We start from the raw sequence: 12649 nt of genomic DNA on the forward strand, positions 1-12649 counted from the left end.
ACAATTGGAAAAATGCAGCTTGCGTTCCATCAAAACCAGGTTCCTCTCATAACTTGTCAATGTAATTGAATGGTGGAAGAGTTATCTGTACCATGTGTATATTTTTGTTTTCTTAATAGTATTTCATCTACAAACTAACAGAGTATGAATTGATATGTGATTACTTTGTGTGCTATTTCACTGTATGCCATGTACAGGGGGGCGCCGGCGCATTCAAGCGAAACCTTTTTCGCTTTTTGCCGGTGCCTACCCACATCTTCTTGGTGCGAATGAATGAATAAATGAATGAATGAATGAATGAATGAATGAATGAATGAATGAATGAATGAATGAATGAATCATTGATTATTGTTTACAGTGTGAAGCTAAAATTATTTCCCTCATACTATTCAATCAAGAAGCCCTCCGACGGTGCTATTTGAGCCGAAAAAGAATAATGTAATTAGATCGATTATTTTCTCTTTTAGTCTCATAGAACTCTCTGTCAGAGCAAGCATGATACCGAAAGAAGCACTCCACTCGGATGCCAGTCATCACAAACTAAGAGCTGAAACCTGCGCAGGTCGGTATCGGTGATTCTGGGAATGAGGGCTGAGGTGACCAAGGCGAAGCTGACATGAGAGAACTCACAGTTTTTTTTTTCGTTTGGCGCATGCGCCAGTTTATGCTTACATGTCACATCAGCCTTTGTCGTCTGGGAAGCTTTTAGTCGGAAGATAGCGCCTGCAGTGTGTGCATCGGTTCATTGTCCGCCACCTTGGTTTGCTCTATCACTCATGCCATAGGCTACAAATCAACACATACGCAATTAATAGCTTAACTGAGGTGAAGGGGCGTGCATTGAAATATTACATTCATACCTCTAAATTCCATATGTTAAACATTCTGTTTTTCCAGACACATTATGTTGTGGGAAAAGATTTCGAAGAAGGCGGAGACAGTTTTTATGCTGGGGCCTCTAGGAGGTTATTTTTTCTTTAGTTTTACAAACAGATGTTGAAGAACTATGTGAAATACTTCGGCGCAGTTTCTAAATGTAAATTGTAAAGGAAGGCGGCAACCATACATGTTGATAAGGCTGAACGTCAAAAAGAATAATTCAGTAAATTTACCTCAGCAACCTTTTAATTTTATATTTTAGAGACCAAACTATTCTGAAAAATTGATGGCCGCCAACACTGAAGGGATCCCAGCTTTTAAATTTTATTTATCGCAGAGCGGAGCGAAATACCGAAATTAAACATTGCGCATTTCAAATCACTTTGTGTGAGCTTTCTTGCGCTACATGTTTATAAAGCTTTCTCGCTGCGAATGGTATCTTTTCTGAAATGACGTTAACCGCTTCTACGTCATAAAACATGCAAACTGATTATATATTAACTGCATTATAAATTCAAGAAACACCACTTTTTATACTGCAGTGCGGAAAAAGGAAATCTACTACATTTGAAATGCGTATTTTAGACGTTCTATATTTTAAACTTTGAAGATAAAGTTTTGAAACTGGGCTCACCTTTAACATTGAAGGCGTTCAATGCACCGATTGCGCCGTGGACTCTTGGACATTTTAAGAAATAAATGTATCTTATCGTCAGAAACATCATCCCGTATGTGCGAATATGGGTAGAACATACATCCCACTGATCTAAATCATCTGCTGAGAAACATGTGTGCTTGGAGTTTAATGATAATTTTGATTTTCTATTCACATACTGAACTGCAGCTTTTAATATTGCCACGTATCATTGTAGTGTTTGTTCGTTCACGCTCAAGGCTGCAGGAAAGGGCTGTTATCATTTTTGTTCGTGACGCGAGAAGCGACCAGTCTAATCTTGATTGATCGCAGCCATGAAAGGCTGCATCTAGGTTTTTCCAGATTACTGTAGATGACCTTGTCCTGCTATCTGGAAGTTTCTTTGCCGGCTTTAAATTGAGCGATGCCGCGAGCGGCGGGCATTCGTAGTTCCACGATTGACGAGCACGCTTGTTGCTTACGCCGCCACCGAGTGAGGCAGTTCTTTTGCGGGCGCAAGTCAGCCCAAATAAAGAGCTTCGTTTGCAAGTATTTCTGGTGTCTTCCTGACCGCTGGACTGCCGTCACTACAACGTGACAATATAAAAAAGGCTACCGATGCACCTTGTATTTTTTGCGAATCTGTTTAAACCCTTTGCCGCCAAATGGACGCATTTCGGCACATGCGTTGCCAAGCTGAGTACTTACAACGCTACTATACATAAGCTTGATAAAATTTTTGTTCTGAATACGTTCTCAGCTAACGCCTTCAGGACTATCTTTTTGGTGCTACTGTGAGCAAGCTGTTATAAGCATACATGGTGGGAATGTACAGCTTTCAGCCACCTTTGAGCAAATCCTCGATTTTTTTTTCTGGCAGAGTTTAGCAGGAAACAAGAGAGCTGCGGTATAAAAAGTAACTACTCTCTTTGGACCTTCCTGCTCGTTAAAGGCTCTCTAAAAAAAATCAGGCTGGCTGTGCAAAACGGTTGAGACGCAAAATTTTCGGTAATTCGCATCATGTTTATTTCGCACAATTTAAGCGGGGCAAGCCAAATTTAGCTTGTTTGTTTGGAATATTCGTTGACTAGGGGAAATAATGTGGGGCTTCTAAAACGTTCACACAGCCCTCTGTTGATTTCAGACCAGAAATGCTTACAGCCTACCAGAACGTATTTAATGTTTCCAACACCCCCTCCCCCCCCCCCCCACACACACACACATTTTAAGCAAAAAGGATCGCCCTGCTTCTACTTAATTCAATACTGAATTATTTACACCATTTACTTTTGGATTTCAATTTCACATTTCTTTGTTTTGAAGTGATGATTCTTTCGTTCCGAATTTTTGTCTCCACTTAACCGTATTTTGTCTTTAGTTTCGCTAACCTTGTAGCATCAGAGCTATCCCATGCACTGCGTGATTAACACCTCCTCGACTGCCAGCTGTTTTGTGGTCTGGACACGGGATAGCGCTGCTCTTCGAAGCGCTAGGGACGGCATGAGGAGTCTTCTGCCTTGTGCTGCGTGCGACTGCTTTCGCTGTTAAACATCATACCTGGTACGCCGCGGTTGCTCTGTGCTTATGTCATTCGGCTGCTGACCCAAAAGACGCGGGTTGGATATTGGTCGCGGCAGTGGAATTTCGATGAAGGCAAAATTCTAGAGGGCCGTTTACTGTACGGCGCCAGTGCACGTTAACGAACACCAGGTGGTCGAACTTTGCGGAGCCTTTCAGTACTTCGTAACTCATCGCCTGAGTCGTTCAGGGACGTTAGACCCCCAAAACAATCAACCATAAACATCATACCTTTTCTGGCTAAGTAGATGCCCCGTAGTGTGGTTCCAGGAGAGGTGCGTTCGTTGGGCACGTTCCTGTGGGTGTGCACCGAGACTCTGAAGTTTCCACACGTCTCGAACTGGCCACATGTCACTCGCGTCTGGTCAGGATGGATGATGGTACCGTTTCCGCACGAGCCCACACGATGATAACTGCCGCTGGTGCTTCCATTGTTGGCCTTGTATTCGCTAACCTTGACCATGTAGTAGTCAAAGCGGCTCTTTGGTCGCTCCCATGTCACGGTGAAGGAGTCGTCGGTGACCTCTACCAGATGGAGGTTGGTCACATCAGTAAGCACTGCGATGGGAAATTAAACGCGTTTGAGACTGAGCGTCACTCTCTTGCATATAACCAGAGTTTATGTGCGCCTTGATCCTCTGAGTTTAGTGTTGGCTGTCAAAATTAGAGCCGACGAATTTATTAGGGCTCAAAAACAAATTAAGCTTTATACTACTTTTGAACTCTTGAGCACTTTGTTTGGGTAACGAAGTTTATGAGCTCGAAATGTTTTTACACCATGCTCTGTTCAGTCTAAATCGTCCAGAACCCCACAACTGCAAACATGTAGACGCGGACACTAACGCTTGATGTGCCCCGTAAACGAACTGTTTCCGGAGTCTTTTATTTCAGTCTGAATAGTATCGCGTTAAAAAAAAAAATTTGAACAGTTTCAAGGATCGCCGCGAGTTTTGAAAGAACACTGGGGCAATTGAGCAGCGACCTTCCTCTGTACCTCTGTAGTAGGAGGTTACCCTGTCAAATATTGAAGGAATTTGCAATCTTTAGTGACAGTATTTGCTCAGTTTTATCTTCCTGTAGTGTTGCAGATTTGTCCCTTGCATACGAATTCCAAGACGTGCTATAGGACCATGACAGTTAAATAGACAGAAGGGACTGAAAATTAATATGCAGAAAACAAAGCAATGTTGAACGGTCTCAGAAGAAAAAAGCACTTTATGATAGGCAACAAAGCATTGGAACTGGTAAGGTACTACATAAACTTTGAGGAGGTTGCTATCGCACATCAGCGCCGTGAGATGGAATAAAGAGTACAACAAGAATGAAGTGAAGCACATTCGACAGGCGCTCTGGTTTGTTAAAAATGGTACTTTACGAGAACCAATCAAGAGAAAACTATACAGCATGTCCCAGCTAACATAAAACAGGGCTTAAAAATGAACGGATGCACTTTGAATGACACGAACAAATCCGAATTATTCGCTGTTTTTGGAGCAAGTTACAACAGTTTTTTTTTAAATTTCTGATTAACGCATAATAGGTTGATGTAAACCGATAATAACATATTTACCATATCTTTCAGCCGGTTCTGCTGCTGCATAAGACGTGACAAGGCCGCGACGCATGCGTTGTCTGTCCAGTTTAGGCCGGCGGTATGCTTCCCTCGTGGCGGTTTTTGACACTGAGAAGCAGACGCTTATCACTTCCGCTGGCTTAAATCCCACAGCCAGAGCATGCGTCATTGCCCCGTAACTTCTAGGGAGACAACACACCAGGCTGAATGGTTTGTTCGTTTGTATGCGAAATGTTCGTGAGCGCTGCAATTGTGGTGCGCAAACGGGCATGTGACGTAGTATTTTTTTGTTCTCCGCGGGCATCTCCAGTGAGCCGAAAAAACTGTTAATAGATGGAAAGTTCCAAAACTGTTGAATGAGGTGATTTGCGGGCCATTCAAGGAGTTTCTAATTGGGAATTCCTGCAGATTTTTTTTGCTTGCGAAATGGGTTATTAATCTAGGCTAATCTTGCAATTAAGCAGAATATAAAATTTACTGAGGCTTGATCCATGCAATAGCCAGAGAAAAGCGTTTCGTCGCGTCGTCTTAGGTGCAATGGAGTACTTTTAAACCTTGCATAAAGACAGCTGGGGCACTCTGTACGACAGCTTTTATATATCCCGTACGCATAAAAAGGGCAGCATTGCGCGGGATACCGAGAAGAGTAGAACCTAAGTTGAGGACAGCTCAGGGAGCTACGGGAAGAAAAAATTATAGGTGTAACCTTAAGATACAGGAAAGGAGAAAAGCCAGTTAGGGAAATTATTGAGGTCTTAGCCGAGATAACTGCGAATAAACCGGCCTGGGCAGAGCACACAATGTGAATGCAGTAGAAGAGATAGTTATTAAGGGAAACTTTCTACATATGAAAAGAAGCCAAGAGTAGCAAGGGCAGCAGAAGGTCTGATGAGCGGATGAGGTAGGCTGAGTACGGTGGTAAAAGGGGGCGTAGCTGGCACAGGAGAGGGTTTGGGAATTGGTTGTGGCCTTTGTCCGGAAAGGGGCTATCACTACGCAGCTAGCGTACGTCGTGGTAAAGAGTGTGAGGAGTGCTGCCGAACGGGAGCAGGGCAGCAGGAGAATGCGCCGAGAAAACGGGAAAGACCGAAAACGGCTCCGCGTGCGAGTGTCGTGCTTCTCGGCCTCAACGAGTGGGGAATGGTTTCTTCTCGGGTGTCGGTTCGAAACGCGAGACGACGACAGGACTGGTCGGGTGGACAGGCGCTGAGCTTGTTTTCGTTCTCGCTAGCTAGCCAGAGCGGCTAACAGTGGAGCGTGTGTTTTAAACTGTGTTTGTTTTTTTCTTGGTGTAGTATCCTCTAGTATGCTATGGTGGCCTATAGCGAGGAGTGTGTTTTATATTGTATTATATATTATATATTGTGTACTAGTCTTTTGCGTTGTGACCTCTTACTTCTAAACGAGGGCGGGAAAGTCATCTATTTGCTAAAGAGTAAGTTTTGGCGGGAGGATTGTCTATAGGCTGATGATGGAGATTTTGGCGGGAATGTAAAGAGATGGATGCGCGCGAATGAGAGCGCCGAAGTAGTGTGTGCGGCAGCCGGACGGAACGGTCGTGTGCGGGAGTGGTGGTCCCGGGGCCGAGAGAATAGAGTTGGAGACGCGAGTTACTTGAGCGGCGGTCGAACGGGTTGACCGTGTGGTGGCCGGCGGTGGTCCGGAGTCATGGAAGTGAGGTTTTATTTTTAGTTAAAGCGGAGAGGCCGAAATGTTTCGGCGTATATAAATAAGTTGTGTATATTGTTACGGGGATGTTACGGTATTACCGTTACGGTAAGTCTATATTGGCGGCTGCTCTGAGATGGCCAGCACTCAGCTCAGACTCCAAGGGCCCAGCTACCCACTGTCAAAGCTGTCGTCGTCCAGCGCACCGCCACTTCTTCGTTCACGATTCGTTCACTTATTCAGTCACCAGTTTACCAGTAACACTATCCCCATCGGCTGAAGACAACGTTCCGGTGCGTGTTAGGCGCGTGATCTGGAAGGTGGGTGATAGGGCTTGAGGCGAGCCACATGAACGACTTCGGATGTCAGCGGAGCGGACGGGGACTTTGGGTGGAGCGGTGTGGTCTCGTACGTTACGTCGGTCATTGCCCGTAATACACGATAAAGGCCGTGTAGCGCGGCAGAAGTTTTTCACATAACCCCACACGTCGGGATGGGAGCCATAGGAAGACGAGAGATCCGGCAGGGTAGCGCACATCACGCTGCAGGCCATCGCAGCGGTGTTTTTGAGCCTCTTGAGAGGCGGAGAGCTTGTGGCGAGCAACCTGGAGGGCGGCGTCTTCTCGGGCGACAGCGTCTCGCGCATATGTAGTAACAGGGCCGGCTGTGGGTAGCAGAGCGCCGAAGGGCAGTAAGGGGTCTCGTCCAAAGAGAAGATAGAAGGGCGAGTAACCAGCGGTATCATGGCGCGAAGAGTTGTACGCGAAGTTGACAGACGGCAAGCTGATGTTCCAGTCCCGGTGGTCGTCGGAGACATACATGGCGAGCATGTCTGTCAGCGTGCGGTTGAGACGCTCCGTAAGGCCGTTCGTCTGAGGATGCTAAGCCGTCGTGAACTTGTGACGAACGGAGCACGAACGAAGGATTTCATCGACAACTCGGGAGAGGAAGCAGCGGCCACGGTTGGTAAGGAGTTGACGGGGAGCGCCATGGTGTAATATGACGTCGTGCAGAAGGAAATCAGCGACGTCAGTGGCGCAGCTGGTTCGAATGGCGCGACTGATCACGTATCGCGTAGCATAATCGGTGGCGACGGCAATCCACTTGTTCCCTGAGGAGGACTCCGGGAAGGGCCCAAGTAAATCAAGCCCAAACGAGAAAACGCGTCAGTCGGGATGGGACTCGGCTGCAGGTGTCCAGACGGCAGAACAGCGGGCTTCTTTCGGCGCTGGCAGAGGTCGCAAGCGGCCACGTGCGTTGGATGGATCGGCACAGACTAGCCCAGAAGAAACGCCGGCGCACGCGGTCGTACGTACGGGAGACACCAAGATGACCAGCCGTAGGTGCGTCATGGAGTTGTTCGAGGGTAGAGGAGCGGAGGTGTCGGGGAACAACTAGCAAGTGCTCAGCGCCATCAGGTTGCATGTTGCGGCGGTACAGCGTGTTCCCGTCCAGCAAAAAGCGGTCCAGAGAAGTGTCGCGCCGGTCGGTGCTGAGGCGGTAGATGAGAGAAGTGAGGGTCGAATCTAAGCGCTGTTCGTTGACAATGTGGGAGAGGTCGGAGATGGAGAGGACACAGGCATCCGACTCACAGTCTGTAGAAGAAGGAGGATCGACGGGATAGCGTGAAAGGTAGTCTGCACCTTGATGGAAGCGACCCGAGTTGTGAACCACGGAAAAGGTGTATTCTTGCAGTCGCAGTGCCCACCGGCCAAGACAGCCAGTAGGGTTCTTGAGAGTAGAGAGCCAACACAAGGCGTGGTGGTCGATTACAACAGTGAATGATCGACAGAACAAGTATGTGCGGAATTTTCCAATGGCCCAAACAAGAGCCAGGCACTCGCGTTCTGTGATGGACTAATTCTTCTCGGCAGAAAAAAGAAGACGGCTTGCGTACGCAATCACTCAGTGCTGGCCGCGTTGTCGCCGAGCAAGGATGGCGCCAATTCCGTGACCACTTGCATCGGTGCGAAGTTCAGTCGGGGCAGACGGGTTGAAATGGACCAGTACAGGAGGGTTGGTGAGGACGGCGATAAGGCTGGAGTATGCAGTAGCCTGTTCTGGTCCCCAGGAAAAAGGAACACCTTTCTGCAGCAGATTGGTGAGAGGGCGAGCGAAGGCTGCGAAGTTCGGGACGAACCGGCGAAAGTAGGAACAGGGACCGATAAAACTGCGGACATCGCTGTGCGAGCGGGGACAGGGGGGGGGGGGGGGGGGGGGAGTACTGACGGCACGAACTTTATCAGGGTCAGGTTGTATGCCACTCGCATTCACCAAATGGCCGAAGACTTTAAGTTCGCGGCGTTCGAAAGTGCATTTTTTCGAGTTGAGTTGAAGACCTGCGGGGCGGAAAATTGCCAAGATAGGCGAAAGGCGAAGCAGGTGTGTTTCAAAACAGGGCGAGAAAACAATTACATCATCTAAGTAACAAAGACAGGTCGTCCACTTGAAGCAGCGGAGTAACGGGTCCATCATCTGTCCAAATGTGGCAGGGGCGTTACAAAGGCCGAAAGGCATGCCCTTAAATTGGTAAAGGCCATTCGGGGTGACGAAAGCTGTTTTCTCGCGGTCTCTTGCGTCAACAGAGCTTTGACAATACCCGCTGCGAAGGTCGATGAAAGAAAAGTAGCGGGCGCCATGTAAACAGTCCAGGGCATCATCTATGCGCGGAAGGGGACAGACGTCTTTCTTCGTGACCTTGTTGAGATGACGATAGTCGAAGCAAAACCGCCAACTTTGGTCTTTCTTTTTCACGAGCACGACAGGAGATACCCAAGGGCTGTTAGAAGGCTCGATGATAATGTTCGCCAACATCTTGTCGACCTTCCGCTGGATGACTGGGCGCTCAGGTAGCGACACACAATAAGGCCTCAAGTCTATAGGTCTTGCATCGCCGGTGTAGTGCGGTGAGTCACTACCGATGTTTGACCCAGAGGAGCAGAAGCAAAGTAAAAAATGTAGGTGTAGAACACCAAAAGGTTGTGAAGATCCTGTGCATGCTCGGGGCTGAGGTCAGAAGCAATCACCGCAGAAATGGATTGCGGAACGTTGGCCGAGATGTCGGGCGCTTGAGAAACAGTAGAATGCGATCCAGCTGAGAGAGCAGTGACGGTAGAGTCGGTGAGAGAGCAGTGACGGTGGCGTCGGTGAGAGAAGACAAAGCAGCAAGCGATATGCCTGCAGGGAGAACTTGTGTTGACAAGCTGAAGTTGAGGACAGGAAGGTAGGTGCTATTCTTGATGACGCTCACGATGAGGTGCGGAAGAACAACGTTGCGGGAGAGAACGACATCGGCGAGTGGGCAGGCAAGATAATCCCCATCAGGAACCGCAGGAAATGGTGACATAGGCAGATAAACGGCAGAGTCGGGGGGCAGGCGAGCGTACTCGGTGGAGTGAAGGCGGGGCATAGAGCTTGAGAGTGTGTCGGCTCGTCGGGTCGTCGGCATGTCGGCTCCAACCCGCACCTCCACCAAAAGATGTTACGGGGATGTTACGTTATTACCGTCACGGTAAGTCTATATTGGCGGCTGCTCTGAGATGGCCAGCACTCAGCTCAGACTCCAAGGGCCCAGCTACCCACTGTCAACGTCGGCGTCGTCCAGCGCACCGCCACTTCTTCGTTCACGATTCGTTCACTTATTCAGTCACCAGTTCACCGGTACAATATATTTGTAATAAATAATTTCTTAAAGAAAGTCTTCGAAGTGCCTCAGCATGCGAAGACCTGCACATCTGTCTAAACTCACCATGTCACTAAGTTCGTCCCCAGGGTCCCTCACGAGACCCGTCCTCTACCACTGCACGTCAACATCAGGAGAACAACATCAACAAGAAGATAGGGAATAAGTCGTGACTGGGGCCTAGTTAGGAAGATTATGATGTGATTACTCCCTACATTTATCTTGCAGTACTGCATGAGACTTTTTAAGCGCGACGAGTTGGCTATTTGACCATGTGCTTAGGACATATGGCTTCGCAAACGCATGCTGTTTCTTCGCATCGGAAGCATATTTTAGCGTATACTCATTCAGTGTTTTTCTCATGCAAGTTTTATAGGAGCACTGGGTTTCAGTTGTCACGAACATCGTCTGCCAATTTAAATGCAGTGCCTTTTTCTTCACCACAAATTCCTGGCTTTTCATTCGATTATACGGAACACTTTATATTTGTTGAGGCAGCTTTCAGTCACTGTATGAGTTATTGAAAGCCTGTACATTAGATTTCACTAAAAATTCCGCTGCCGATGCTTAAAAAACGGATGCATAATTACTGGCTAGGCACACAAGTTTAAGTGTCATTTGGCAGCTCTTGCATTTTAAAAATAATATCTGTGTTTTCTAAGGAAAAATTGTTACATCGAAGGCAGGGGACTACAATATATTTTTAAAGCACTGATATTCTTACAACGTTGAGAAACATCGGGGTTGGCCTGGAAGAGATACCATTGGTCTCAAGATCACTTTTTTGATCGCATTAACTCTCGTCCCGCTTTTTGTGTTGAGGGGAAAGCTTTAGCCAACTCTGTAAATTGATAGTAAGTGGACGAATGTCGTTCAACTATATCACTGTGACCTCCAAAGATAGTTTTTGCTTGCACCATCAACAATTCAGATAATCATCTCTATTCCCGCAAGAACGTTCAAGGAGCTTACAAGCACCCGTTTAATATTGTGAGAGGGGACCCACGACAGATTATTGTTGAGAGTTCAGCGCACAGTGAACGTGACGTGCACCCAAACTTTGCAGTGATGTGTACAGTGACGTTAACAGTGAAGTCTGCCTACAGTCCCGCGGTAGTGACATTTTCTTGCATGCTTTCCACTGTACCATATCGCTAGTGTGTTTTGCATTGCTACTGTTGACATTCCGACTCAACCACCGAAGCCTCGCAAAGAAAAAACGTAAATGAGATGATACGAGGGGATGTGAGATATCTGCGTTAGCATTATACATTATATATTTTTGCAGGTACAGTGATAGCCTTCCAGCGGCATCTCTGTTTGGATTTCGCCGCCAGCTTTAAATTTTAGTGAGACATACGCTTTGCCTGGGTGCAGACATCTGGATGGTGAAAACGAATGGATGATTGGTGGTTGTTTCGTTTTCAAAGACGGAATTGGGCGTTTCGTGAAGCTTCGATTGAGGTGAGGTGGGTTAGCTGTGGCAATTTCTGAGGAACATGGTGGGCGGAGGACAAATGTGAGTGGGTAGTTGGTGGAGGCTTTATGGAGGGTGCACAGCTTGTTGGTGGTGATATTAGCTGCTTTTGGCGGGTATAGCTGGGTTTTCTCGTGGTAGGTGAATGATTGTTGAGGATAAATAGGGGGAGGGGAAAACTGGGCGGCCACTAGGCGTAGGCCTTCAGGAGGGTGACGGCATCGCGCAGTATCATACAGGCAGATTTCGGAAAAGTAAGGAGAGCAGCGCTCACGCATCAAAGAAAACACTAAATCTTACGGGGAGCGAATTCTTGAGTGGTCGGGTGGCTCCATATGATCTCGCTACCGCACTGTGTGCCGGCAGTGACCTGCACGGAATAATCCTCGTCGCCAGTATGGTTGAAGTCGAGGAACGGGCTCGTTGTGTTCTTGGTCCAGCAGCAATCTGAGTCTCCCCAGGCGCACCAGTCGCATACTTTAACCATGTAAATGGCAACTGGCGTCGGAGACTCCTTCCACTGCGCCCGTACAGAAGTCCCTGTGCGGGCCGCTGTAATGTTCCTCGGGGGTTCTGGGACTAGTGGAAAAGAAAAAAAAACTGGTTTGATATACCACTTGGTGCACCAGTCATCAAACGGGTCCAATAAACGCATCGCGGAAACAAGTGTAAAGGCGAGAAGAACAAATGCATATTATTGAAAGGGTGAACACCAATACACTGTGAACACTTGGGAGCCGAGAGCAGCAGAACCATCTAGCACAAAGCTTCGTGTGCCCTCTATAATATATCTTTTGTTCTTGCACTGCATATTCGTGCATCTGTTCAGGTAGCTGCATATATATCGCCCACAATGGCTATGATTTAGATTAGATTGTCGTTTTCACAGCCGCTGGAATCAAGTGTGCATCCAATTTCAATGGTACAATTTATTGAACGTACAAATGGATATGCATATGTTTTTAACTTCAAAAACACCACACTAATGCATTGTGTACAGAGGATGTCCAAGACGAATTATGTGACAGTTATGAATAATTTGGTCACGAGATTTCACCTGACCTAAGTACCACGCTATAAACTAGAACTATCCAGCCTTCCCAGCAGCATCGCTGTTAAAAGAGAATTCGTTCGCGGACCAGGGCCTTAAAGTGCGAT

The 12649-nt window shown here is 47.3% G+C and overlaps 1 protein-coding gene across 1 annotated transcript in view; it reads right to left on the minus strand.

The window, feature by feature from the left end:
• The window catches only part of LOC149328805 (fibronectin-like), a 106101-nt gene that overhangs the window by 31996 nt on the left and 61456 nt on the right, over positions 1-12649 (minus strand). Inside the window, exons 10-11 of the mRNA XM_089559098.1 lie at positions 11792-12070; positions 3323-3649 (exon numbers count right to left, since the gene is read on the minus strand). Coding sequence (XP_089415224.1) covers positions 3323-3649; positions 11792-12070 — 606 coding nt within the window. The remainder of the gene's footprint in view (positions 1-3322; positions 3650-11791; positions 12071-12649) is intronic.

This window comes from Amblyomma mixtum, chromosome 9 (genome assembly GCF_055824585.1).
Source record: "Amblyomma mixtum isolate Tamu chromosome 9, ASM5582458v1, whole genome shotgun sequence".
NCBI lineage: Eukaryota > Metazoa > Arthropoda > Arachnida > Ixodida > Ixodidae > Amblyomma > Amblyomma mixtum.